Here is a 26,835-nt window from a genome sequence, read left to right as displayed (position 1 = left end):
TTCATCATTGGGACTCCTTGAAGTTGTCTTGTAGCATCCCACTGAGGGTCCCAGAGTCTGGATCCCAGGCTGCAGAGTGGTCAGGATCCAGGAACAGATTCCTCTTTAGAAAATGCTGTGTTGGATCTCATTAGATAATATTTGGATATACAGACAGCCTTTCCTGGAGCAAGAGAAGGAGCCAAGGAGACTCGGATCTTGAGAATACAAACTTAAGGCTGCCACTCAACAAAGCACATTCTTGATGAAATAGTGTCTTCCTGAAGAGGTAGAAATAGTAGGCGGGATGCTCTGTGAATGCCAGATTTTAATGATGTTGAATATATATGCTTTTAAAAGTCTTAAAATGGATTGACTCCACTCATATATCTGATTTTTTCATAAGAAAGCCAGAATACTAATGACCAAGGAACCTGAAAAATTAACCCAAAAAATTAGTACATTTTGAAGGAGGGATATTTTCAAGCATATGTTGAGTACACACACACATACATACATACATATCTGAAAAGTATCAGCATATATTTCTGTATTTTCATGTATAATCTTGCTTACCAACATTTACATCAAAATTTCTAAAATACTTCTATGGAGCAATCCAGATTACTAATAACAGTTTTCAAAAATGATAACATACTTGCAGTGACATCTATCATTTTATTAGTTAGCCAGGACCTTTATGCTCTGTTACTAAATTATTCTTTTCTTTTTAAGTCCATAACTTAGCTACTCCTATTTAACTCACCGCCACAACATCTAACCTCTTTAAGAAGAGAGTCAAGAAAACAAGGAAAACACAATGGAGGAAGGATTGAGGATGGACTGGGGTAAGAAGCTAGTATAGAAAAAGGAATGGATATTATTAAACATTCACCATGTGCCAGGTACTGTGGATCCAAATACAAAAAGACAGTTCCTAGGGGCAGCTGGGTAGCTCAGTGGATTGAGAGTCAGGCCTAGAGACGGGAGGTCCTAGGTTCAAATCCGGCCTCAGACACTTATCAGCTGTGTGATCCTGGGCAAGTCACTTGACCCCCATTGCCCACCCTTACCACTCTTCCACCTAGGAGCCAATACACAGAAGTTAAGGGTTTAAAAAAAAAAAAAGACAGTTCCTGCCTTAAAGAACTTAAATCCTTAAAACACAACACAGTTAAGGGAATGGTGGCCAGGAAAGAAACTAAGATGAAAATTTAAATGGGAAAAAATTGGGAAGTGGGCAAAACAATCTTACTCCCTAGTGCAAAGAGATTGCCCCATTTTTAAGTACTTATACCACAGCTCCACTGGCATACAAATAGAAAAAAAAATGAGACAGTCCCTCAAGGAGTTTACATTCTATTGGGAGAAGATAACACATAAAAGGGAGAGGTTTGGGGCAAGAGGTACCCAAGTTGGGACATGATGGCAAAATCTTTAGAAGCAAGGATGTGATTCTAAATAAGCAGGAATTCTAACACTGTTTACATATTTTCTTCACCTTGTAAAGTCAAGGTTTCTCCCCTAACACTGATGTGCTATCTTGCTTTTCCCAGTTCTAGACAGGGAATCAAAGGATGTGGGTGAAGAGAGATTCTGGCTCCACCACTTACTAAATGGTTAACCTTATTATAAAAGTCACTTCTTTTCCATGAACCTCAATCAATCTTCTCATTTGCAAAATGTGTGAAGTGGAAATTTGATCCTTAATGTTCTAACTTCTAAGAGTCTGCCTCTTTTCATTTGTATCTCAGTTCACCTATTGAAAACTAAATATCTAAGAAAAAAATTAGGCTTATTAGTAGAAGCAAAATTTGTATAGTTTCTTAAAACTAGAAACTTTCATTTCAGGGCATTTACTTTTTGTTTCTTTCTAGCTACCCTATTTCAAAGGGATATGATACTACATGAAAATCTGGATACTGGGCTAAACTACTGATGTATTATTCATAATTTACAGCTCAAAAGATCACCCAGCAATTTTTATCTAGTACTGAATGCTTCAGCACTAACTTGAATGTATTCTCTATCTATATTATCAGTTTGAATTCCAGTATCCAAATGCTACTTTATTATCAAGAAACCTCAGTTTGAGTCCCATCTCTCACACTTAGTAGGTGCAGAGTCATGACCAGAGGACCACATAATCTTCTGAACCTCAGTACACTCTTCCATAAAATGTGAGATAATAAATGTTTACACTAATGAAAGTGCTTTGTTAATCTTAACAGGGCTTATGAGTAAATATGGATTATTATTATTCTATTCATTTCTATTCATTAATTTTAAATTCAAGGAAGAAAGTTAAATTCAGATGGAATGAAGGGGAATTTCAAAACACCTAGAAGGCAAAAGTAAATACATTTAGAATTTACACATAAAGTAATTCAAATATAAGTATGAAATGGAAGAAAAACTGAAATTTTACCATTCGCAGCCAAGATGGTAGAAAGCCTTTATACAGACTCAGAAATCCTTCACCTTGTACAGACTGAATCAAGCAGTCAACTGAAGATTTATACAGCAGTCCTCTAAAAGGAAAATACATCAGATTTGTTCACTTTCCTCTGTATAAATAAATGGTCATACAACATGTAAACATTATACAGAAGGATAGAGCCCAGGAAAATTAAATTAAAGAATACATTCATAGGGGCAGCTGGGTAGCTCAGTGTATTGAGAGCCAGGCCTAGAGATGGGAGGCCCTAGGTTCAAATCCGGCCTCAGACACTTCCCCAGCTGTGTGACCCTGGGCAAGTCACTTGACCACCATTGCCCACCCTTACCACTCTTCTAACTATGAGCCAATACACAGAAGTTAAGGGTTTAAAAAAAAAAAGAATACATTCATAGACAAATGTAAGGTTTTTATTTTTTTGCTTATTTCAAACAAATATCTTTGAGAGAATACCAATCTAGAGTAATAGTGAGACCTAGTAGTATAAGTACTGGATTTTGAATCAGATGACCTGGGTTCACATTCCCATCCCTGTTATTTATAATTTATTTTATATTAATGTAATATAAATGTGACCATGGGCAAGTAAAAAACTTTCTGGATCTCAGATTCTTCACATGTAGATTGAACATGAATTGATCCTGAAGTTACCTCTAGTGCTAAATATTGGTATCCTTTCTACATGGTGGGTGGGTTAGGAATGTAGTGTGCCCCTATGATCTGGAAAATCCACATAAAATTTTTTGGTCCTCCTTTCTCACCAGAGAAGAAATCTGAATTTTTTCTTTTTTCTTTTAGGAGGTGTTTACAGAACCTTATAATACATTTTGAGTTAAGTTGGCATTTCTGAGTTTCTAAACTTTCTATATCATCTGCTGGCCTTCTTCACGTGTTGTCTGTGCCTTCTGCAAAACCCTTAAAAAATTCCCATTTAATTTCTGCTATCCCATCTTATGTTAAAGCCTTGATGGGGAAAATCACATGTGGAAGGGATAACTGTAATCCATTTCCAGATAACTATCTTTCTCCTTGATCAAAGTAATACTCAAAGCTGCCTACTCTGATTATTTTCCATACAAACTTTTACTTAAAAAGCCTACTAACAACCTGATTCATACAGTATCCTAGCCCTAAAAATCCTACTTTACTACTTTTTTTCTTTTCCAAAGAGCAAGAACATTAGGTAAAAGCAAATTTTATATTTTATGAACCAGAGAACACAATACTCTGCAAATTACTAGAGTAGAGTGCCAAAATAAACAAAAACCTTTAGGAACAAAAAGGTCTCAGAAAAGGACTAATATTGAGATAACATAAATTAGCATATTTTCTCTAAGGTATTATACTGCCCTAGTAAAAAAGGGCTAGGTAGTTTTCATGTTAGAAAAAATTCCCAAGTTTAATATAATTCATCAAAATAACTGGACATTCAAAATAATATTAAAAAGCAATTTTTCTACAAATACTGTTATTCACAGACAGTAATGACTGTTCACCTACTTTCCATTTTTATCTGTTGGTTGATTCATCAGGCGGCTTTTGATGACATCAGCTGGTGTTCCCAAAATAGAAGTTACAAGTCCAGAACATGTACTATAAGAACAAATAAGTAAAGTTTAATGAAAATACACTTTAAAAAAAGAGACAAAAGTCTGATATTCAGGAAAAAAACTACAATATACCACAATATTGTAATTATCTCCATTTTTGATTGTTTTCTCTCAACCTCTAAATTATCCATTTGATTTCTTTCTCTGGATAACTAATAACTTATATGAAATGAATACAACAGAATACCATCAGCATTCTTTTTAAAATCTGGATTTTTCCTTCTAGGGAAAGAATAAAGGTAAAAAGAGTAGCTAGGTAGCTTTACTGTATTTTATTTGAAAATTACAAAAATGATATATATTGTTTCATGTGGTAAATCTGTGGGCATGAGTAATCCCCCAAACTAAGAATTGTATTAGCAGATAGCTATTTTTTCTTTTAAATAAAATTGATGCCTTTTGTATTTATATCAAACTAATTTCTGAATATTAGCCACTGCTTTTAAAATTAGTTTTGTTCTATTAAGTTCAATCATATGATACAATTAAAAACTGTTAAAGCTGGAAGAATGTGCTAAGAAGTCCCACAACTGAGCTGACTAGGTAGGTAATAAGCTCAATAAAAATTGCTCAATTGGGCAATCATCAGAGCAAGACAATCCTTTTATCCTTCCATGATTGACTTTATATGTCACTTCCCATGAAAGCTTTTCTGAATCATCTTTCCTCAAGCTTTTTAAAACTCTTCTCCCTCATTTTTCTTAGCTGAGGACCTCCCCTCTTCCTTTCCTAAGAAAGTTAAGATAAGTTGAAATGAAATATTCATCTCCTATCCACCCAGCTACCCTCTCTTTCCTCCTTTCCTCCAGTTTCTGACAATGAGATAACCTTTGACCCTCTTTATTGAGGGCCAACCCCTCTCCATGTGTCCTTGACATCATTTCTGTCTTCACCACAATAAAACCTCAAGCATCCCCTCTCCTTGAATCTTCAACCTCCTCCAGGACTGATTCCTTCCCCATTATTTTCAAACATGCTCAAGTTTTTTCATCTTTCAGGATGGGGGAGTAGAGCGGAGAGAGAGGGTAGACACTTTTGCTAATCCTTTCTTTCTTCTCTTTCTCAGCAAAATTCCTGGGGAAAATTGTTTTTACATTTTCTGCCTTGACTAATTCCTCTCCTCTAAATTCACTTCTCAGCCCTCTGCAATTTTTCTTTCTCTTCCCCCACTCCTCTCCCCTTACATGTCCTCCTCTTTCACCTCCTTTCCCTTTCTCCAAATATCCCTCTCCCTCACCTTTCCCCTTCTCTCCTCTCTTTGTCCTATCTCTCTCTCCCTTTTTCTCCCCCCTTTCCCTTCCTTTCTGTTTTCCTTCTCCTTTTTCATTTTCTCTACTCTTCCCTCCTTTCTCTCTCTCTCCTCTCTTCTCTCCCTACTCTCTTCTAGTCCTCTTTCTCTTTCCTTTTACTCCCTTCCCTCCCTCCTTGCCTCCCTTTATTCCCGTATTCCTCTCTCCTATTCCTCTCCTTTTTTCTATTTCTCCTTTACTCTCTTCTCTCCTCTTTCCCCCTCCCTCCATTCTCCATTTTCCTCTCCGGTGTCTTGCCTTCCCCCTTTTTGCCTTTCCCTTATCTTTCCTCATCAGCATCACCTCTCACCTGATCTAGTCCAAATTCTCATTTATAGTACTCATTTGGGTACTCATTAAAATGTAATACTTATTAAAAATGATCTTGTTCAAAGTGACCCAGATGTAAGTGGCAAAGCTGGTACCTGAATCAAAATGCTCTGTCTTCAGATTCAAGGCTCTTCTTTTGTGTTTCTAGTCATTCACCCTGGACTTTGCTGATGAAATGAAGGAAAGTGGCTAGCCCCTGAATTAGATTAGAGTTTGTGCAGAAGCTGAAAAGTTGGTAATATACTGAGCAGGTTTGGAAGACAGAGGTGAGATATGATGAGGAACAGAATTAGAGTAGCAGCCAGGTGATTGGAGAGGTGACTCACAAATGTGGAAAATAGGTTGGTGCTACATTATGGAAGACCCTGAATGTAAGATACAGTAGGGAAAAAGTAGTAGACATCTGACAGAAATGAAACAATGTAGAAACTGTTAAACAGCCTCATTGACAACTGATAAAAAGAAGAGTTTTTTTTTTTTAAAAAGGGATTATTTTATTCAGAGGTAATTTGAAAAAGAGAGATAAATCCACAATAGATGAAAATATGGTAGCATGGCATAGTATTTTGAAGCAGAATGGCCTAGGACCCCGATTCTCAGCTTCCGGCCCACAAACAGATGGAGCATTGGCTACAAAGTTTTTATAAAAGTAACACAAATCTAAATGGATTGTCTCTTTGTAGGATTGAAATCTAAAGGGTGAAATAAGCTAGATGTTATATGAACTCTAAGGTTGAAACACTCATCATTTCAACTAGACTTCTAATCTCTGGAAATTGAAAAATAGTAGCATGCATTGACTTCGCGAAAATGAAGAAGCAAACATATTTTGTACAGATTGAATATATAGTTATGTCTCTGACATGTATTTTTTAATTTTTAAAATGCAGATAGATACTGTTGTGATTTACAAGATTCACATTCATTTTGTTCGATGTTGACATTTTTTCAATAGTACAACTATAAGTATTTTTTGACATTACAAAGGAATTTTTATAGTCAAAATGCTTGGGAGACAAATAATATAATAGAAAGAGTACTAGATAGGGAACAAGGAGACCCTGTGCCCATCCAAGCTCTCCCATTAATTAGCTAATTGACCTTAGGTAAATAATTTAATTTATCCAGACTTTTAAGGTTCCTTCCTCTATAAAAAGAGGCAATTAGATATATTTAGGGAACTAAATGGCATGTTGGACCTGAGGTCATGAAGACCCAAGTTCCAGTTCAGCCTTAAATATTTACTGGTCCTCTGACTTTTGGTGAATCATTTAACCTCTACTTGCTTCAGTTCCCTCATCTGTAAAATGGGGATGATAACAGTGCCTATATCCCAGGATTGTTGTGAGGATCAAGTAAGTTGATATCTATAAAGCATTATGTCAATACTGATTATTATATGACCTCTAAATGGTTTCCACTTTACATACCACCACCAGCTACAGCTTCATAAAACAGAGTTCTATCATCATCACTTTCTTCCCTGTTGCTTATCAACTTAAGCGCCCTTAGTCTGGCATTTGGGGTTCTCCATAATGTAGTTCAAACCTATTTTCCACTATAATAAAATTAAATTACAGATCCTAAATACAGTTAAAACATATTTCCTCTACATCTCTGATCACATGGCAACTAGTCTGGTTCTGTTCTTCATTAACTTTCACCTGAATTACTGGAGTATTATCATGTTTCCAGGCTCTCTTCTCTTGGAATCCATTCATCTTCCACAGAGTTCCAAAAAAATAATTTTTCTAAGGCACAGACATGACCAATTCAAATATCTTCAGGGGTTCCCTATGCACTTCTTGAATGAAATGCAAACCTTTAAACTTGGCAGTTAAAGCCTTTCACAATCTGACTTCCACCAGACTTATGTGACTTGCTTTCAGACTTAAATTACTTCTCTCATAGATAAACTGAGACTAGTAGTTCTTCCCACATGTGCCTGGTATTCCAAATTCTTTCCCAATATTTTCACACAGGCTAGCTCCTCTACCAGCTCCTTTAGGAAACTCCCTGATACTCCAGTTCCCCAGGTGTTAATGCTCTTTTCATATCTTAATTTACCTTGTTTTTCACTTATCTGTGTACCTAGTCTAACCCACTTTTATCCCAACCTCTTAATAGATGATAAGCTGTTGGAGGACAAGGACTATTTTACTTTTGTCTTTGAATCTCTATTATTTAGCACAGAGCTTTTTCAGATGGTACTTGAATTGAATTCTAAATTCTAGTATGCAAAGTAGGCTGTGTTACCCTGGCAAGTCAGTTAGTTATTCTCTAACTTTCCCCAAGTAACTCTCTAAAACACTATTGCTAATCTACATTAATCAAGAAAGTGTCTCATCAGGAGCTCCCCAAAACAACTGAAAGCTGGCTTTAAAAAATTAGGTAAGTCAAATGAAAGCAGTATAAAAGTCAGCCTCAAATAATTACCTTCCTGTGATGTGAATCAGGATACCGTCTTCAAGTGATGTGTTTGATTTTAAGAAGTGCTTCACTGACTCATAAGTGGTTATATCTGAAAGCACATCAAGACAAAAAGTCAAAATGAGATTTAAGAAGTGAGGAAAACTTTCAGATATTTATTTTTAAACCACAAAGTTTTAAACCACAAAGGGTTTATTTTCTCCAATCAAATCAATAGATTATGAATTTGTTAAGTGCCACTATTAAGTGCTATTATGTGTCAGGCATGGTGCTAAGCAATGGGGATATAAAAAGAAGCAAAAGATAGTCCCTGCCCTCAAGGAGCCCACAGTCTTAGATAGATATTATGCAAACAACTATGCACAAACAAGAAATATGTAGGGTAAATGGCTGACTGTCAACAAAAGGGAAGTAACTTGAATGAAGGAAGAATGGAAAGGCCTTTTGTGTTAGCTGGGACTTGACGCCAAAAGGTGAAGAAACCAAGGGATGAAGCTGAAAAGAATTCCAAGCCTAGGGAACAGCCAGAAAAAATACAATCTATTTCTCCATGACTCCACTTACCATTTCCGTGACTTCCCTGACCGGAACACTTTTTATTGGCCCAAACTCCCTCTAAAAGTGATACTTTCCCCAATTAGAAGGTAAACTTCTTGAGGGAAGGGATAGTTTTTGTTTTACTTTATTTATATCTCCGGTTGTTAGCAGTAGTCCAAAGTAATTACTTAACAAATATTTTGTAATTTATTCATTCGTTAATCCATCCACTAAAAAAAAAAGCAAGTACTAGCACTTGCCTAAAATTCTTTTTTTTAAAATTATTTTGAAGCAATTCAGCCATGAGGGTGGACAAATAACTCCTGAGAAAGAGGATGGACTCCTGGATTTCCTGTGTTTATCATCAAGAAATAACCATTAATGAGCTCCAAACTCTGTAAAATAACTATTGTGACTATAATACTTCAGAAACTTAATATATTTAATACATCTCTTCAGAAAATGAAGAATACATGATATTTTGAGATTTGGGGGGTTAGTTTCATTCTCTTAAAAAAAACTATAATCCAATCAATCCTATGACTAATGATGATTGCAAAGAACAATGAAAATTCACTCAAACTCTACATACTCCAGGTTTCTCATCAGTTAAGAAAGAGTAATACTATTTGCCTATCTATTTCCAAACTTTTATGAGAAAGTGCTTTGTAAACCTAGAAACACTATAAAATGAATTATTAATATGTTTGTTTCTCTTAGGCTCCATTTTCCAAATTAAAATAATTGATGATATTGGTAGGACAGATTATATTTATACAATATTTTACATATAATTAGCTATTAATAGATGGAGCCTTCCTTTCTTCCTACCAAGCTAGCATTTAGATTTACTAGGTGCTTTAATGTATGAAAAATCCTTTATAAATATCTCCTTTAATCTTCACAACAACCCTGGGAGGTAGGTACTATTATTATTATCTCCATTTATCAAATAGGGAAACTGAGGCAGTGGTTAGTGACTTACCCAGTCTCACAGAGCTAATACGTATCTGAAACTGTATTGGAACTTGAGTCCTCTTGACTCCAGGTCCAGTACTCTCAACTGAAATTCTACATGACTTATTTATTCATTCATTTTAAGCATTTACTATTATAACTACTAACTCTTAGAAAAACAGAAGTGATCAGCATTCACTGAAGTTTCATTTTACCTCCCATGTTCACCAAGGCAGCTCTCTGGACATTTGGTACCCAGCCTACCCAAAGGCCAAGTATTCCTCCCTCTTTCAAGATTTTTAGAAAGGCGTGATGTACACCACGATATCTAAGAGAACAAAATGAGAATGTGAATAATGTCATTATCATGGATATCAATTACAATGAATCTTACTAAAACTATTTGTGCTAACATATATTTCAGAATGCCATGAACTTGAAGAGAATCATTTTGATGGGAGGTCAACATTTAAGTGTGAGTTTAGGGAGTTCCTAGACATATTATAATAACAAAAATTTAGAGATTTTAAAAAAGTATTACATTTTAATTTACTTTCAGTTCTAGATTCTTTCCCTCCTCCAACCTTTCCCTTACCCATTGATAAAGCAAAAAGAAATCCATTACAAATATGAAGTCATATAAAAGAAATTTTCATATTAACCAGTTATAAAAAATAAGAAAAGTAAAAGAGAAAAATGAACTTCATTTGTATTCTGAGACCACTGGATTTCTATATGGAGGTAGGTAACATTTTTTTTTATCATGAGACCTTTGGAACTATTGTAGGCCACTGGGTTGAGCAGAGTTTTCAAGTCTTTAATAGCTGACTAGATTTTCAATATTGTTACTCCTGTGTAAATTGTTCTCCTGGTTCTGTTCACTTTGCTTCAATTCAGGTAAGTCTTTCTAAGTTTTTCTGAAACTCTCTCCATCATTTCTTATAGCACAATTGTATTCTATCACATTCATATACCATAACTTATTCAACCATTCCCCAGTTGATGGGCATTCCATCAGTTTCTAATTTGTTGCCACCACACACAAAAAGAGCTGCTATAAATAGTTTTGAATATGAGTCCTTTACTTTTTTCTTTGATCTTTTTGGAGTACAGACCTACTAGTGATATTGCTGGGTCAAAGGGTATGTGGACTTGTAGCTTTTAGGACATATTTTCAAATTTCTCTCCAGAATGGTTCAGCTAGTTCATAGTGCCATAAAAAATTCACGGGGTTACCCAGTTTTCCACAGCTTCTTCAACATTTGTCATTTTAGCCAATCTGATGGCTGTAAGGTGGTACATCAGAGTCATTTTAATTTTAATTTTTCTAATTTTTAGTGATTTTGAACACTTTTTCATATGACTATTAACTGCTTAGATTTCTTCCTTTGAAAACTTCTTGTTCATATCCTTTTGATTGTTTATCAACTGGGAAATTACTCTTATTCTTATTAAATTTTTTTCAGGTCCTTATACATTTGAGAAATGAGCCCTTTACCAGAGAAACTTATTGCAAATCTTTCTACCCAACCTCCTTTTTTGCTTTTCTTTTAATTTTGGCTGCATTGGTCTTGCTTGCAAAAACCCTTTTTAATTTTATATAATGAAAATTATTAATTTACCTTCCATGAGCCTTTCTATCTCATTTGGTCATGAACTCTTCCCATATCCATAGATCTGATTGGTATTTTTTCTAGACTCCACTATTTTTCTCATAATAGCACCTTTTATGTACCTGTTTTATGTTTATCTTTGTCTATGATATGAGATGTTGGTCTATGCCTAGTTTCTAACAGACTATTCTCCAATTTTCCCAACAGTTTTGTCAAATAGTATTCAGTGGAATAACCACTGACTTCTGGGTCATCAATTAATGATCAGTGGAATAGATTAGATTATATAATAGATTATACAATATATAGAAGGGAATGAGTATCACAACCTAGTATCTGATAAGATGAAAGATCCTATGTATTGTACCATATATTGTATAATCTTATCTATTCCACTGATAAAACACTTGGTTTCTTACCTAGTACTAGATTATTTCAACAATAATGTATTTCTAGTATGATTTGAGATATATAGTTTGAGGCCCCCTTCCTTCAATTTTTTTTCATTGATTCCCTTCATGTTTTTGAGCTTTTGTTCTTCTAGGTCAATTTTGTTCTCATTTGTTCTAGTTCTTTAAAGTAGTTCTATGCAGAGTTCTGGGGGCAGAGCCAAGATGGTGAATTAAAGCAGAGAAGCTCAGAGTCACCATGAGAATTCTCTCTAACCCAAATTAAAATAACACCATGAAGCAAATACAGGAGAGAAAGAACCAACAAGGAGACAGAGGAAAACAAGTTTCAAAAAAAGAAAAAAGAAAAACCCAAAAGGTAGGAAGAGAACATCTAGGGCACTGGGTTGAAAGAGGTGCACAGTTAACAGGAAGCTATAGCAAGGAGTGAAGAGAAAGCTAAGAGCAAGCCACATCTCCATCCCCACCCCATATCTGATGTTCCAGTTTGGAACCTAAGACCAAGCCAATATCCAGATCTTAAGATCCTGCCTGGGTAAATAGAGGCCTAATCAACCCATACCACTTGAAATTCTAAATCTGAGGGAAATCTGGAATCCCTGCCCAAGGCAGTCTATGAAGTGGGCTAATCTGTGTGGGCCCAGAGTGAAGCCAGGAGTACCAGTCTGGGCAGTCTGGTGAGGACATAGTTCCCAATTTGGGGTAGTTGGTAGACTCAAAGTAGGTCTGGATCTTTTTGCCAAAAGCTCAGGGTAGAGCTCCAGGACAGGGAAATGAACTGTGTGCCAGATTTGATCAAGTACACAGTGAGACCAAAAAAAAAAAAAATCTATACTTAAGCCTAAGGCTAGAATTTGAGTAGTTCCTGACCTGATCAAGCTCAGAGTAAGAATAAAAGCTTACACCCAAGCCTGAGGCAAGTCTTTAAGTTATCAGCATATCTCAATGGTTAATTCAATCAGCAGTGGGAGGTGTCTCTCAGAGCTCTCAGCTCTCAAGTCATCATACCATATTGGAAAAACTGAAACTGGAGGAAACCCAGAAAAAAAGCTAAGGAAGGACTGAAGTTTAAGAAGGTACCCTAACCTCCCAGAAAACAGAGTCTACCTATAAAAAAGTAGGAAAAATGAGCAAACACCAAAAAAGCACCTAACTCTAAAGAACTTTTATGAAAATAAAGAGCAAGGTACAAACAAAGAAGGGAACGGTAAAAGCAAAGCAAATATATCCAAAGTCCAAAAGAAAAAAATATGAATTGGACATAGATTCTAGAAGAACTCAAAAAAGACTTCAAAAACCAATGAAGAGAGGTGGAGGAAAAGGGGAGAAGAGAAATTCAAGAAGAAATGAAAAAGGAGAACCAAAAGCTGACAGAGGAAAATCATGCCTTAAAAATTAGAATTGAGCCACTAGAAACTAATGATTCCATGAGAAATCAAGAAGCAATAAAACAAAACTGTAAGATTTAATGTTCCAATACTTAAAGTATTATTTTTTATAAAGTTTATTATCTGACAAAATTGAACCATGTGACTAAGTTTTCTACTTGTTCAAAATGCCCACTTCAACAAAACCGTCAACAGGAAGGAAAGAGACCTATACATGGAACCCCACCCACTTTATAACCAGTCTACAACAGCATGTAATGACAGGAAGTGAGGTGCTGGGAATAGTAATTTTGCTGGGGATCATAGTTTTTAGGGTAGCGGATTCAAATTATACAATCCAGCCTGAGATCCTTTGGAAGATCTGTCTCCCCAATGGATCTTATAAACATAAATCAACTTATAAATTACAATAATTTGGGGATAAAAGGGAAAGAAGAACAAAACCAATGAGTGCTAGGTGCATTGACAAAAAGCCAAGGGGGCAGTCCCCTTTGGCATAAGAGTATACATACAAATAAATGTGTTATAACACTCCACAGTTCGATTTCACTACAACCCAAAGTTCATTCTGGATCTTTCAGTGCAGTGTGAGGTTTCTGCAGTGAGGAAAGGTATTTTTGCAAACAAATGCCATGGAATGTTGGAGAGCATAAGAGACAGGGCAAAGGCCAGTTGGAATGTTGGAAACAGGGATTTCTGGGAGAGCAATGGAGTCTGAAGGGGATTCAGGAATTGAATTCTGATAGAGCCAGCTCTGAGACCCTAATTCAGGACTGGGAAGAAACCCATTCCTGGTGATTCCTATCTTATCCTGAGATCTACGGAGACCCTGCAATTTGACCTCTTCATTGATAAAGCAAGACCAATGTGGACCTGATCAAATTGTCCAGTTTTCCTTAAGGGTTAGTCCTGAGGGTAGGTTGGATCAGGCCTGAAGCCTGATCTCTCATCTGTGTTGGCTATTACCTAGACACTCACTCCTTCCTGAATTAGCCTAAGATTAGCCATCACAGGAAATAACAACAGACAAAGAGGGGTTCCAAGCTAGCCTCGGCTTTGGCCAAGGCTGAAAGACTTGTTGCTGCTGTGGATCATTAGTTAGGACGATATGATAACCCTCTTTCCTGACCTCATCTTGTTTATCCTTCTTTTAAATAAGTTATCATAAAAAAAGGAAAGCAGTCAGATCTGATATAGTGGAAACAGAAAGAAGATTGTTGGTTGGGTGGTATCCTGGAGAGAGTCTTACTAGACTGGGTTGAGCAAAATCTCCCAGTCACCCATTCTTATCTCTCTTCCAGGTCAGCTTCTTGTGTCATGGGAGAACACCTTGCAGAGGCTAGGTTAAGCAAAATTCCTAGCAAACCATTAATACCATTTCTTAAGGTGGTAAGATTGTATAATTAAAATTATACAATATACTTAATATACTTAAAATCTACCTCCAGACTCTTTAAAGTTCCTTCCCCTCCCCAGTATCATCATCCATCTAACTTTCTTTTGGTCATACCTCTGGGATCTCCTATAGTAAAGGAGAATTCCACACTGAACATAGTGTGGAGAAATCCTATATTGGATGTATTGTAGAGACTAGGCAGGCCAGAATGGCAAGGGGGTGTAGGGAGATGAATCTCTTGCCTAAATCTTAGGCAAGCTAATCACAAGGACCAGTGCACCCAGGAATGGTAGGAAGAAAAAAACATCCTAAAACTGGGAGCTGTTTCAAATAGGCAATGCACTGCTCTTTCATAGAGGGAGCCATGCTTGCAATTCTACTTCCTTTTTGGAAGAGTAACTTTCCTTCTCCCCCTAGGGGTAAAAACTCCAGGGAGCAGCTTGCTTCCCTTGCCACAGGGAAAAATCCCTTTAAGAGGCTAATTATTGCCTAAGGGAAACACACCCAGGCTTCTAAGGCAAGCAGTGAGTACTCAGCTGTTGGCAATGTAAGGGAAAGAAGGATTTATACTTTCCAAGCCTCCAGAGAGTGGCTTCAATCATCAGCAGGAGCAGCAACAGAAGCAATGGCTCTGCAAGGACCACCTGGGCATGGAGACAGGATCTCAGGAGCAGGAAGCTGGGACCACTCAAGGAGGAAGTTTGCAACAGGAGGCAGGATCACCAGCAACAAGCTCTCTGAGTTCACGAAGGAGGGTGGAGGGGTGTGAAAAGCCATGGCAGGAGAAACATGGTTTCTTTTCAAACTAATCTACTCAGAGAGAATTAAGGGTTCTGAACCCCCACTTCTGGTGGTTGCCATAAATGTAAAAGTGAAATTAATGTTGAATACTTCAAGTATTATTTTTAATAAATTTTATTATCAGACAAAATAGAACCACGTGACTAAGTTTTCTACCTGCTCAAAATGCCCACTCCACCAAAGCTGTCAACAGGAAGGAAAGAGACCTAGACAAGGAACTCTACCCAATTTATATTCTGTCTACATCACCACGAAATGAAAGGAAATGAGTAGGGTGCTGGGAATAGCAGTTTTGTTGGGGATCATAGTTTTTAGGGTAACAAATTCAAATTATACAAAACCAAAAGAAGAAAAAAGAAGAAAATATGAAATATATTATTGAAAAAAACAAATGACCTGGAAAATAGATTTAGGAGAGATAATTTAAGAATTATTGGACTACCAGAAAGCCATGATCAAAACAAAAAATCTTAGATATCAAAATATATAATTGCCCAAATATCCTTGAACAAGAAAATAAAATTGAAATTGAAAGAATTCACAGATCACCTCCAGAAAGAAATCCTCAAAATACAACTTCCAGGAATATAATTGCTAAATTCAACAGCCCCCAAGCCAAGGAGAAAATACTGCAAGTAGCCAGAAAGAAACAATTCAAATACCATGGAGCTACAATCAGGATCACATAGGACCTAGTAGCTTCTACATAAAAGGATCAGAAGGCATGGAATATGATATTCAAGAAGGTGAAAGATCTAGGTTTACAACCCACAGTCACCTGTCCATCAAAATTGAGTATATTGTTACAGGAGAAAAAAATTTGATATTTAATTAAGATAGAAGATTTCCAAGCATTCCTGAAAAAAATTTGAAGCCCAAATACTAGACCCAAGAGAAACTCATTAAGGTCAAAATGTTTGTATATCTACATGGGAAAAGGATATCTGTAATTCTCAAAAATTACTCTTGGTAGTAGAGAAGATAGAAGGAATATACTTAGGGGGTGGGGAAGTAAGATGATTATGATGATATGATATATATTATGATGTTGATGATATAATGTGTATATATATGATGATATGAAATGATGTATATGTATGATATGATAGGTATGTACGTGATCTGATATGTAAAAAATCAAAGGGTGAAAAAAGATTTCACTGAGAGAAAAGGAAAGGGAGAGATAGAGTGGGATAAATTATATAACATAAAGAGGCCTGAAAAATCATTATGGAGAGGGGAGGATAAAGATAGTGATAGGCAATGCTTAAACTTTACTCTCATTTTAGCTAGCTCAGAGAGGGAAAAACAGATATATGCATTGGGGTATAGAATTATATCTTACTCTACAGATAAGTAGAAGAGGAATAAGACAAGGGAAAGGGGAGGTAATTGGGGAAGTGGTGGGAGGGGGGTTGATATAAAGCAAAACACTGGTGAGGAAGAACAGAGTGAAAAGGAATAGAGCAGGATCAAAAGGGGAAATTAAGATGGAGAGCAATACACAGTTAGTAATCACAACTCTGAATGTGAATGGGTTGAACTCACCCATAAAATGGAAGCAGATAGCAGAGTGGATTAAATACCAAAATCCTACTATATGGTGTTTAAAAGAAACACATTTGAGGCAGGGTGACAAGCACAGATTAAAGGTAAAAAGATGGAACAGAATTCATTTTGCATCATCTAAAGTAAATAAAGCATGAGTAGCAATCATGATACCAGACAAAGCTAAAGTAAAAACTGATTTAATTAAGAGATAAGGAAGGAAATTACATCTTGCAAAAAGGTAACATAAACAATGAAGTAATATCAATACTAAACATTTATGCACCAAATAGTATAGCACCAAGATTTCTAAAGGAGCTTAAGGAAGAAATAGATAGTAAAACCATACAAGTGGGGGATCTCAACCTTCCCCAATCAGAAGTAGATAAATTGAACCAAAAAATAAATTAAAAAGAGAAGTGAATGAAATGTTAGAAAAACTAGACTTTATAGTAATCTGGAGAAAACTGAACAGGGATAAAAAAAGAATATGCCTTCTTTTCAGCAGTACATATAAAAAGACTAACCATGTACTAGGGCATAAAAACATTGAAAACAAATGCAGAAAAGCAGAAATTATAAAGGCAACTTTTTCAGATCATAATGCAATAAAATTATAACTAATAAGGGTTCAAGGAGAGGCAAATTTAAAATTAAATGAAAAAGAAATAATCTAATTCTTCAAAAATGGTAGGTCAAAAAGCAAATCATAGAAACAATTACTGATTTCATTGGAGAATGACAATGAAGAGACAACATATCAAAATCTATGGGATAGAGCCAAAGCAATACTGGGGAAAATTTATCTCTCAGAGTGCCTATATCAACAAAATAGAGATGGAGGAAATCAATGAATTGGGTGTGCAACTCAAAAATTTAGAAAGAGAACAAATTAAAAATCCTCAGATGAAAATTAAATTGGAAATCTTAAAAAATTAAAGTGAAATTAATAAAACTGAAAGTAAAAGAACCATTGAACTAATAAATATGACTAGGGGCAGGTACTTTGAAAAACAAATAAAATAGATAAAGGATTGGTAAATCTAATGAAAGAAAGAAGAGAATCAAATTAACACTATCAAAAATGAAAAAGGAAATCTCACCTCTAATGAAGAGGAAATTAAGATAATTATATGGCAATAAATTTGACAATCTAGGTTAAATGGGCAAATATTTACAAAAATAGAAAATGCTAGATTAACAAAAGAGGAAATAGAATACTTAAATAATCCCATCTCAGAAAAAGAAATTGAACAAGCCATCAAGGACCAGAAAAAATCCCTAGGACTCAATGAATTCATACATGAATTCTAGCAAACATTTAAAGAATAGCTAATCCCAACACTACACAAAGTTATCTGTCAAAATAAGCAAAGGAGGAGTCTTACCAAATTCTTTTTATTACACAAATATGGTACTGATTCCTAAGGTAGGAAGACCAAAAACAGAGAAAGAAAACTATAGACTAATCTTCTTAATGAACATAGATGTAAAAATCTTAAATAAAATACTAGCAAAGAGAATACAGCAAGTCATCACAAGGATTATTCCTTATGACCAGGTGGGATTTAATACCAGGAATGCAAGGCTGGTTTAACATCAGGAAAAATGTCCATATAATTGACCATATCAATAACCAAATTAACAACAATCACATAATCATCTCAAGAGATGCATAAAAAGCTTTTGACAAAATAAAACACCTATTGTTATTGAAAACACTAGAAATGGGGGCAGCTAAGGGGCTCAGTGGGTTGAAAGCCAGATCTAGAGATGGGAGGTCCTGGTTTCAAATATGACCTCTTTACTAAGTCCTTACCATTCTTCTGCCTTGGAACCAATACACAGTATTGATTCTAAGACAGAAGATAAGGGTTAAAAATACAAAATAAAACACTAGAGAGTATAGGAATAGAAGAGCTTTTCATCAAAATAATAAACAGTATTTATTTAAAACCATCAGCAAATATCGTCTGCAATGGAGATAAGTTAGAAGCCTTCCCAATAACATCAGGAGTGAAGCAAGGATGTCCATTATCACCTCTATTATTTAATATTGTATTAGAAATGCTAGCAGTAGCAATTAGAAAAGAAAAAGAAATTGAAGGGATTAAAGTAGATAATGACATGATGGAATATTTAGAGAATCCTAGAAAATCAACTGAAAAGCTAGTTTTATACTATTAAATAATTTTAGCAAAGTTGCAGGATACAAAATAAACCCACATAAATCATCAGCATGTCTATATAATTTCAACAAAAATTGGCAGCAAGTGTTAGAAAGAGAAACTCCTTTTAAAATCACTTTGGAGACTTCTGGATTAAGATGGCTATAGAGTATAACAGGGCATTTAACTCTCCTCACCACCAACCCATACATGATACCTCAAAAGGACAAAAAAAAACAAATCAAGATGAATGAAAGGACCCTACAATAGGGTGCAGCATCAAAGGTACGTGAAATTTGGGCATTTCCAAGCAATAAGGAGGTGAAATAGCTCGCATCAAAAAACACAAGCAATTAACCCTCCCTCACTCCACCTACAGTACCAGAGTCAGGGGCAGCCCAGCAGAGTTAAAGTGAGTGGGGGTGGGTGTAGCCAAACTCTAGCTTTTTGGCAGCTAACTGGGAACACCAGGAGCTTTCCCTTGAGAGCAACAAGACTTGCAATCCCAGGAAGCCAAAGAGCACAGACATTGGGCACGGGGATAGAGGCAACAGACAATGGAAGCAGCTCTCTGAGATGCGGGGGGTGGGGTGGGAGGATTAACTCAGGTAGAGGAACAGGCGAACTGCAATTTCTGGGTTCTTGGCAGCTGACTGGGACCACAAGGGGTTTGCACCTAAGAACAACTAGACTTGAGACCCCAGGAGCCTAAAAAGTGCAGACCTTGGGTACGAGGATAAAGCTGAGAGGGGCCACACGGTGCTGTGACTTGTAAAGTAGCCTCAGGAAAAACTGCTCCACAGCTCTATACACAGGGAGCCTGCCCACCTCACTCAGACTTCTGACTGAGATGGGGGGAAAAACCAGCATAATAACAGCAAGCAATGCCCAAGAATTAACTAACAGAAAAAACAAAAGAAAAGCATGGGGGCAGCTGGGTAGCTCAGTGGATTGAGAGCTAGGCTAGAGAGGGGAGGGTCCTAGGTTCAAATCTGGCGTCAGACACTTCCCAGCTGTGTGTCACTGGGCAAGTCACTTAACTCCCATTGTCTATCCCTTACTACTCTTCCACCTTTGAAACAATACACAGTATTGATTCCAAGACAGAAGGCAAGGGTTAAAAAAGAGAGAGAGAGAGAGAGAGAGAGAGAGAAAATCATTAACACTAATAACTTTTACACAGAAAAATAAAAGATCCCAGAGCAGACAGCAGAGGAGGACAAAAAAGTAAACACATCCAAACCTTCCCCAAAAAATGAAAATTGGTCACAAGCTCTTGAAGAGTTCAAATCTGTTATGAGAAAGACAGAAGAGATTTGGCAAGAAAAGTAGGAAACAGCTCAAAAGGAAATTAACAGTTTAAAAGACAGAAACTCCCAAATGGAAAAAGATGCCCCCAAATCAAATGAAATGATAAGCAAATTGGAGACCCAAATTAAACAGGAGGAAACCATGAAAAAAAGGATAGACCAAATTGAAAGGGAAAATGAAAATAGTATAGCAGAAAACCAGTCTCTAAAAACCAGAATTGGGCAAGTAGAAGCCAATGATCTTGCAAGACAGCAAGAACTAATAAAGGAAAGTCAAAAGAATGACAAAATAGAAGGAAACATGAAATATCTCACTGAGAAATTGACAGATCAAGAAAACAGGTCTAGAAGAGACAATTTCAGAATCATTGATCTTCCTGAAAAATCAGAAATTAACGGAAATTTGGACACCATACTATGAGAAATTATCCAAGAAAACTGCTCTGATGTTCTTTAAGAAGAGGGCAAAATAGACATTGAAAGGATCCATAGATCACCCTCTACACTAAACCCTCAAAAGTCAACCCCCAGGAATATAATTGACAAATTCAAGGGTTTACAAGTTAAGGAAAAAATATTACAAGAAGCCAGAAAGAGACAATTAAGATATCAAGGAACACCAATGAGGATTACACAGGATCTGGCAGCCTCCACACTAAAAGACCACAAGGCTTAGAATATGATATTCAGAAAGGCAAGAGAACGGGGTCTATAACCAAGGATCATCTACCCATAAAAACTGACTATATACTTCGAGGGGAAAGTATGGGCATTCAACAAGATAGAAGATTTCCAAGTATTTGTAAAGAAGAGACCAGAACTAAATGGAATGTATGATATCCAACCACAAAAATTAAGAGAAACATGAAATGGTAAATAAGAAAGAGAGGAGAAAGAAAATAACCTATTTTTAAATTTGCTTTTTTAAGGGGTTCAATAAGATCAAATTATTTGTATTCCTATATGGAGAAATGTTATGCATAATTCTCAAAAATTGTATTCGATATTATAATAATTAGAAGAAATATTCATAGGGAGAGGTTGGAGTACTAAATAGTCTAAGACTGATAGGCAAACAATTCCCTGCAGGTCAGATCCAGGCTGTAGTTTGTCCATCACTGCCTTAAGCAATTCCCTAATCACTACATCTGGATGTGGGGGCATAGTGATTAGGGAATTGCTTAAGGCAGTGATAGACAAACTACGGCCTGGATCTGGCCCATGGGTAATAGTTTACCCATCACTTGTCAAAGAAGATATGGAAAAAAGGGAAGGGGGCAGAATAGAAGATGTCACCAAGAAAAACTTGAAGGAATAAGAAAAATAGGATAATATATACCACACAAAGAGGGCATAGGAAGGGGAGGGGATAAATACTATTATAAGAAGAAGAGGAAGAGAGCATTAATAGGAAATACTTAAACCCTATTCCCAGGAGAACTAATCCTAATAGGGAAGAGTAGCTAGATCCATTAGGATATCGAATTATAACTTATCCTATGAAGAAAGTCAGAAGGGATAAATCAAGGGGGGTAGTGGGGTGGGGAGTTCAAAAAGGGAAGGTAAGAGGGTCGGGAGGGAATTCAATAGGTCTTGAAAAATAATAAAAGGGGAACAAAAAGGGAGGGGGTGGAAAGTGAAGTAAACTAAGGGAGGAGATAAGGGGGACTGATTTAAAACAAAGCACTGGTTTAAAAGAAAATAAAATAATAAGAAGGGGAAGAACTAGGAGAGGATACCAAAATGTTGAGGAATACACAGCTGATAATAATAACTCTGAATGTGAATGGGATGAATTCTCCCATAAAACAGTGTAAGAGGGAGATTTTTAGGTATTTTATAAATATATATTTAAAGTGTGGCCGCCAGGAATCAACAATTCAGATTGATTCCATAATTAAAATAGACCCAAGTCAGCATCCAGTTTAAGGTAGTTTATTTACAATTAAGTAATTAGAGAGAGGGAGAGGCTGGTCCAGGCCTGGAGAGGTCTGGACAGAGAGAGAAGGTTAAAAGGCTAATTAAACTAGGTTATAATCCACAAGACTTTAGAAATCAGAGAGGCTATAAGCCTACTTAAGGCAGAGTTTGGAAACACCAAGGTAGGCCAAGGAAGTCAGCCTAACTTACTCACGTGACAATTCAGAGTAGAAGCATTCTGAGGTCTTAGCCAAGCACCTTCAGCACCAAGTCCAAAGCTGGAACTCCTGAACTCTCAAACTCCTGAACCCCTTCCACTCCTCGACTAACTTTACTACGTTGTAACCCACATATTTAAAGAGATAGCATCTCTCATCATTTCCTGTGGGCCACCTCTAATTCAAGTGGACCAATGGAAGCCTCTACACTGATTTTGGACTGCCCAAAGGGCAGTCCCTTGTTCTTGATTTGATACTTATTGTCACGTGTGGTTAACTTATCTCCACTCCCATTTTTGAGGGAGGTGGGGATGATATAATCTAGATGCCTAGGGTAAGTAGATTTTTGACTATGAATGGGCTAGAGTTAATTTCATTTAAACAACAGAAGCAAATAGCAGAGTAGATTAGAAAACAAAATACTACCATATGTTGTCTACAAGAAACACACATGAGGCAGGTGGACATACAAAAGGTTAAAGTTAAAGGCTAGAACAAAATCTATTGGTCTTCAACTGAGAAAAAGAAGGCAGGAGGTGCAATTATGATATCTGACAAAACCAAAGTAAAAATAGATCTGACTAAAAGAGATAGGGAAGGTAATTACATCCTGATAAAAGGCAGTATAGACAATGAGGAAATAACAGTACTCAACATGTATGCACCAAATGGTATAGCATCCAAATCTCTAAAGGAGGAAATAGATTGTAAAACTATACTAGTGGGAGAATTAAATGTTCCTCTATCAGATTTAGACAAATCAAACCAAAAATAAATAAGAAAGAGATAAGAGAGGTGAAAAATTAGACTTAATAGATATGTGGAGAAAAATAAATAGGGAGAAAAAGGAATGCACCTTCTTTTCAGCTGCACATGGTACATTCACAAAGATTCACCATGTAATAGGGCATAGAAACATGGCAAACAAATGCAAAAGAGCAGGAATAATAAATGTAACCTTTTCAGATCATAATGAAATAAAAATAATAATTAGTAAGGCCACATGGATAGGCAAATCAAAAATTAATTGGAAATTCAATAATATGATTCTCCAAAATCAGTTGGTTAAAGAACAAATCATAGAAACAACTAATAATTACATTGAAGAGAATGACGATGATGAGACATCCTACCAAAATCTGTAGGATGCAGCTAAAGCAGTACTCAGGGAGAAATTTAAATCCTTAAATGCATATATTAACAAATTAAGGAAAGCAAAGATCAATGAACTGGGTGTGCAAATCAAAAAACTAGAAAGCAAATAAATTAAAAATCCCCAGTTAAAAAACAAAATTAGAGATCATAAAAATTAAAGGAGAAATCAATAAAATTGAAAGTAAAAGAACTATTGAATTAATAAATGAGACTAGAAGCTGGCACTTTGAAAAAACAAATAAAATTGACAAAGTACTGGTCAATCTAATTAAAAAAAGGAAAGAAGAAAACCAAATTGACAGTATTAAAGATGAAAAGGGAGACCTCACCTCTAATGAAGAGGAAATCAAGACAATCATTAAAAACTATTTTGCCCAATTATGTGGCAATAAATATAGCAATCTAAGTGATACTGATGAATATTTACAAAAATATAAATTGCCTAGATTAACAGTAGAAGAAATAGAATACTTAAATAATCCCATATCAGAAAAAGAAATTGAACAAGCCATCAAAGAACTCCCTAAGAAAAAATCCCCAGGACCAGATGGATTCACAAGTAAATTCTATCAAACCTTCAAAGAACAACTAATCCCGATACCATACAAACTATTTGACATAATAACCAAAGAAGGAGTTCTACCAAACTCCTTTTATGACACAAATATGGTACTGATCCCAAAGCCAGGTAGAACAAAAACAGAGAAAGAAAACTACAGACCAATCTCCTTAATGAACATAGATGCAAAAATCTTAAACAGAATACTAGCAAAAAGACTCCAGCAAGTGATCACGAGGGTTATTCATTATAATTGGGTGGGATTTATACCAGAAATTCAAGTATGATTCAATATTAGGAAAACCATTCACATAATTGACCATATCAACAAGCAAACCAATAAAAATCACACTATTATCTCAATAGATGCTGGAAAAGCCTTTGACAAAATACAACATCCATTCCTACTGAAAAACACTAGAAAGTATAGGAAGAGAAGGGCCTTTCTTAACAATAATAAATGTTATATATCTAAAACCATCAACAAACATCATATGCAATGGGGATAAATTAGAACCATTCCCAATAAGATTAGGGGTGGAACAAGGATGCCCATTATCACCTCTATTATTTAACATTGTACTAGAAACACTAGCATTAGCAATTAGAGAAGAAAAAGAAATTGAAGGTATTAAAATAGCCAATGAGGAGACTAAGCTATCACTCTTTGCAGATGATATGATGGTCTATTTAAAAAATCCTAGAGAATCAACTAAAAAGCTAATAGAAATAATCAACAACTTTAGCAAAGTTGCAGGATACAAAATAAATGCACATAAATCACCAGCATTTCTATATATTTCCAACACATCACAACAGCAACAGGTAGAAAGAGAAACACCATTTAAAATCACCCTAGACAATATAAAATACTTGGGAATCTATCTACCAAAACAAACACAGCAATTATACGAAAACAACTACAAAACACTTTCCAAATAATTAAAACTAGATCTAGACAACTGGAAAAACATTGAGTGCTCATGGGCAAGATGAGCCAACATCATAAAAATGACCATTGTACCCAAATTAATTTACCTACTTAGTGCCATACCTATCAAACTACCAAAAAACTTTTTTACTGAATTAGAAAAAACTACAACAAAGTTCATTTAGAAGAATAAAAGATCAAGAATATCAAGGGAAATAATGAAAAAAAATGTGAAGGAAGGTGGCCTAGCAGTACCAGATATTAAACTGTACTAATAAAGCAGCAGTCATCAAAACAATATGGTACTGGCTAAGAGACAGAAGGGAGGATCAGTGGAATAGACTTGGGGTAAGTGATGTCAGCAAGACAGTGTATGATAAACCCAAAGAGCCCATTTTTGGGGACAAAAATCCACTATTTGACAAAAACTGTTTAAAAAATTGGAAAACAACATGGGTTAGATTAGGTTTAGATCAACATCTCACACCCTACACCAAGATAAATTCAGAATGGGTGAATGACGTGAGTATAAAGAAGGAAACTATAAATAAATTAAGTCAATACAGAATAGTATACTTATCAGATCTCTGGGAAAGGGAAAAATTTAAAACCTAGCAAGAGTTAGAAAAAATTACAAAATGTAAAATAAATAATTTTTTATTGTATTAAATTAAAAAGCTTTTGTACAAACAAAAACAATGCAACCAAAATCAGAAGGAAAACAACAAACTGGGAAAATATCTTTGTAACAAAAAAATCCAAAAGAGGTCTAATTACCCAAATATACAAGGAGCTAAATCAGTTGTATTAAAAATCAAGCCATTCCCCAATTGATAAATGGACAAGGGATATGAATAGGCAATTTTCAGATAAAGAAATAAAAACTATCAATAAGCACATGAGAAAGTGTTCTAAATCCCTAATCATTAGAAATGCAAATCAAAACAACTCTGAGGTACCACCTCACACCTAGCAGATTAGCTAAAATGACAGCAGGGGAGAGTAATGAATGTTGGAGGGGATGTGGCAAAATTGGGACATTAATGCATTGCTGGTGGAGTTGTGAACTGATACAACCATTCTGGATGGCAAATTGGAACTATGCCCAAAGAGCTCTAAAAGATTGTCTGCCCTTCAATCCAGCCATATCATTGCTGGGTTTGTACCCCAAAGAGATTACAGATAAAAAGACTTGTATAAATGGACTTGGGAGCTTGTTCTAGCAGGGGAGCACAACTACTCTTATAACCTTGACCAAAGAATGGTACTCCTCTATTGGGAAGGCCATCCTCTTTGATGGAGCAGGCAGCTTCGGGTGAAGGAGGAAGGGGACACCTGCCTAGCCAGATCAGCTGAATCAACCCTGGTGATCAATGGGGTGATAGATGTCGCAGCCAGATCACCCTCACAACCATAGATAAAATAATAATTATAAAAATAGATAAAAAGACTTATACAAAAATATGTATTGCCGCACTCTTTGTGGTAGCAAAAAACTGGAAAATGAGGATATTCCCTTCAATTGGGGACTGGGTGAACAAATTGTGGTATAGGCTGGTGAAGGAATACTATTGTGCTCAAAGGACCTCCTAGAATTAGAGATGTTCTTACCTTTTGTGATTAAATCTAAAGATGGGCAGTGTAGATTTAATCTAATTATCACACTAGTCTATCACATCTCAGGAACCAATCAAAGTCTCTCAATTTGCCTAGCACTGCCCAGGGGGCAGTGTCTATGGGATCCACCTCCTGTCCTCTGAAGGTTTGAACTTTTATCAAAAGGATTCACAAGTTCCTGACTAAATTAAAAGGGTAGAGTACTGAAAGT

General features: G+C 35.9%; 1 protein-coding gene across 1 annotated transcript in view; it reads right to left on the bottom strand.

Moving 5' to 3' along the window:
• Positions 1-329: 329 nt before the first annotated feature.
• The window catches only part of SLC25A27 (solute carrier family 25 member 27), a 53,745-nt gene continuing 27,239 nt past the window's right edge, over positions 330-26,835 (bottom strand). Inside the window, exons 5-9 of the mRNA XM_044673690.1 lie at positions 9,806-9,918; positions 8,103-8,187; positions 3,938-4,030; positions 2,408-2,510; positions 330-413 (exon numbers count right to left, since the gene is read on the bottom strand). Of these exons, the coding sequence (XP_044529625.1) occupies positions 342-413; positions 2,408-2,510; positions 3,938-4,030; positions 8,103-8,187; positions 9,806-9,918 (466 nt within the window). The 3' untranslated portion in view covers positions 330-341. The remainder of the gene's footprint in view (positions 414-2,407; positions 2,511-3,937; positions 4,031-8,102; positions 8,188-9,805; positions 9,919-26,835) is intronic.

Source organism: Gracilinanus agilis, chromosome 4 (genome assembly GCF_016433145.1).
Source record: "Gracilinanus agilis isolate LMUSP501 chromosome 4, AgileGrace, whole genome shotgun sequence".
NCBI classification, from domain to species: domain Eukaryota; kingdom Metazoa; phylum Chordata; class Mammalia; order Didelphimorphia; family Didelphidae; genus Gracilinanus; species Gracilinanus agilis.
This window is presented reverse-complemented; position numbering and strand designations above follow the sequence as displayed.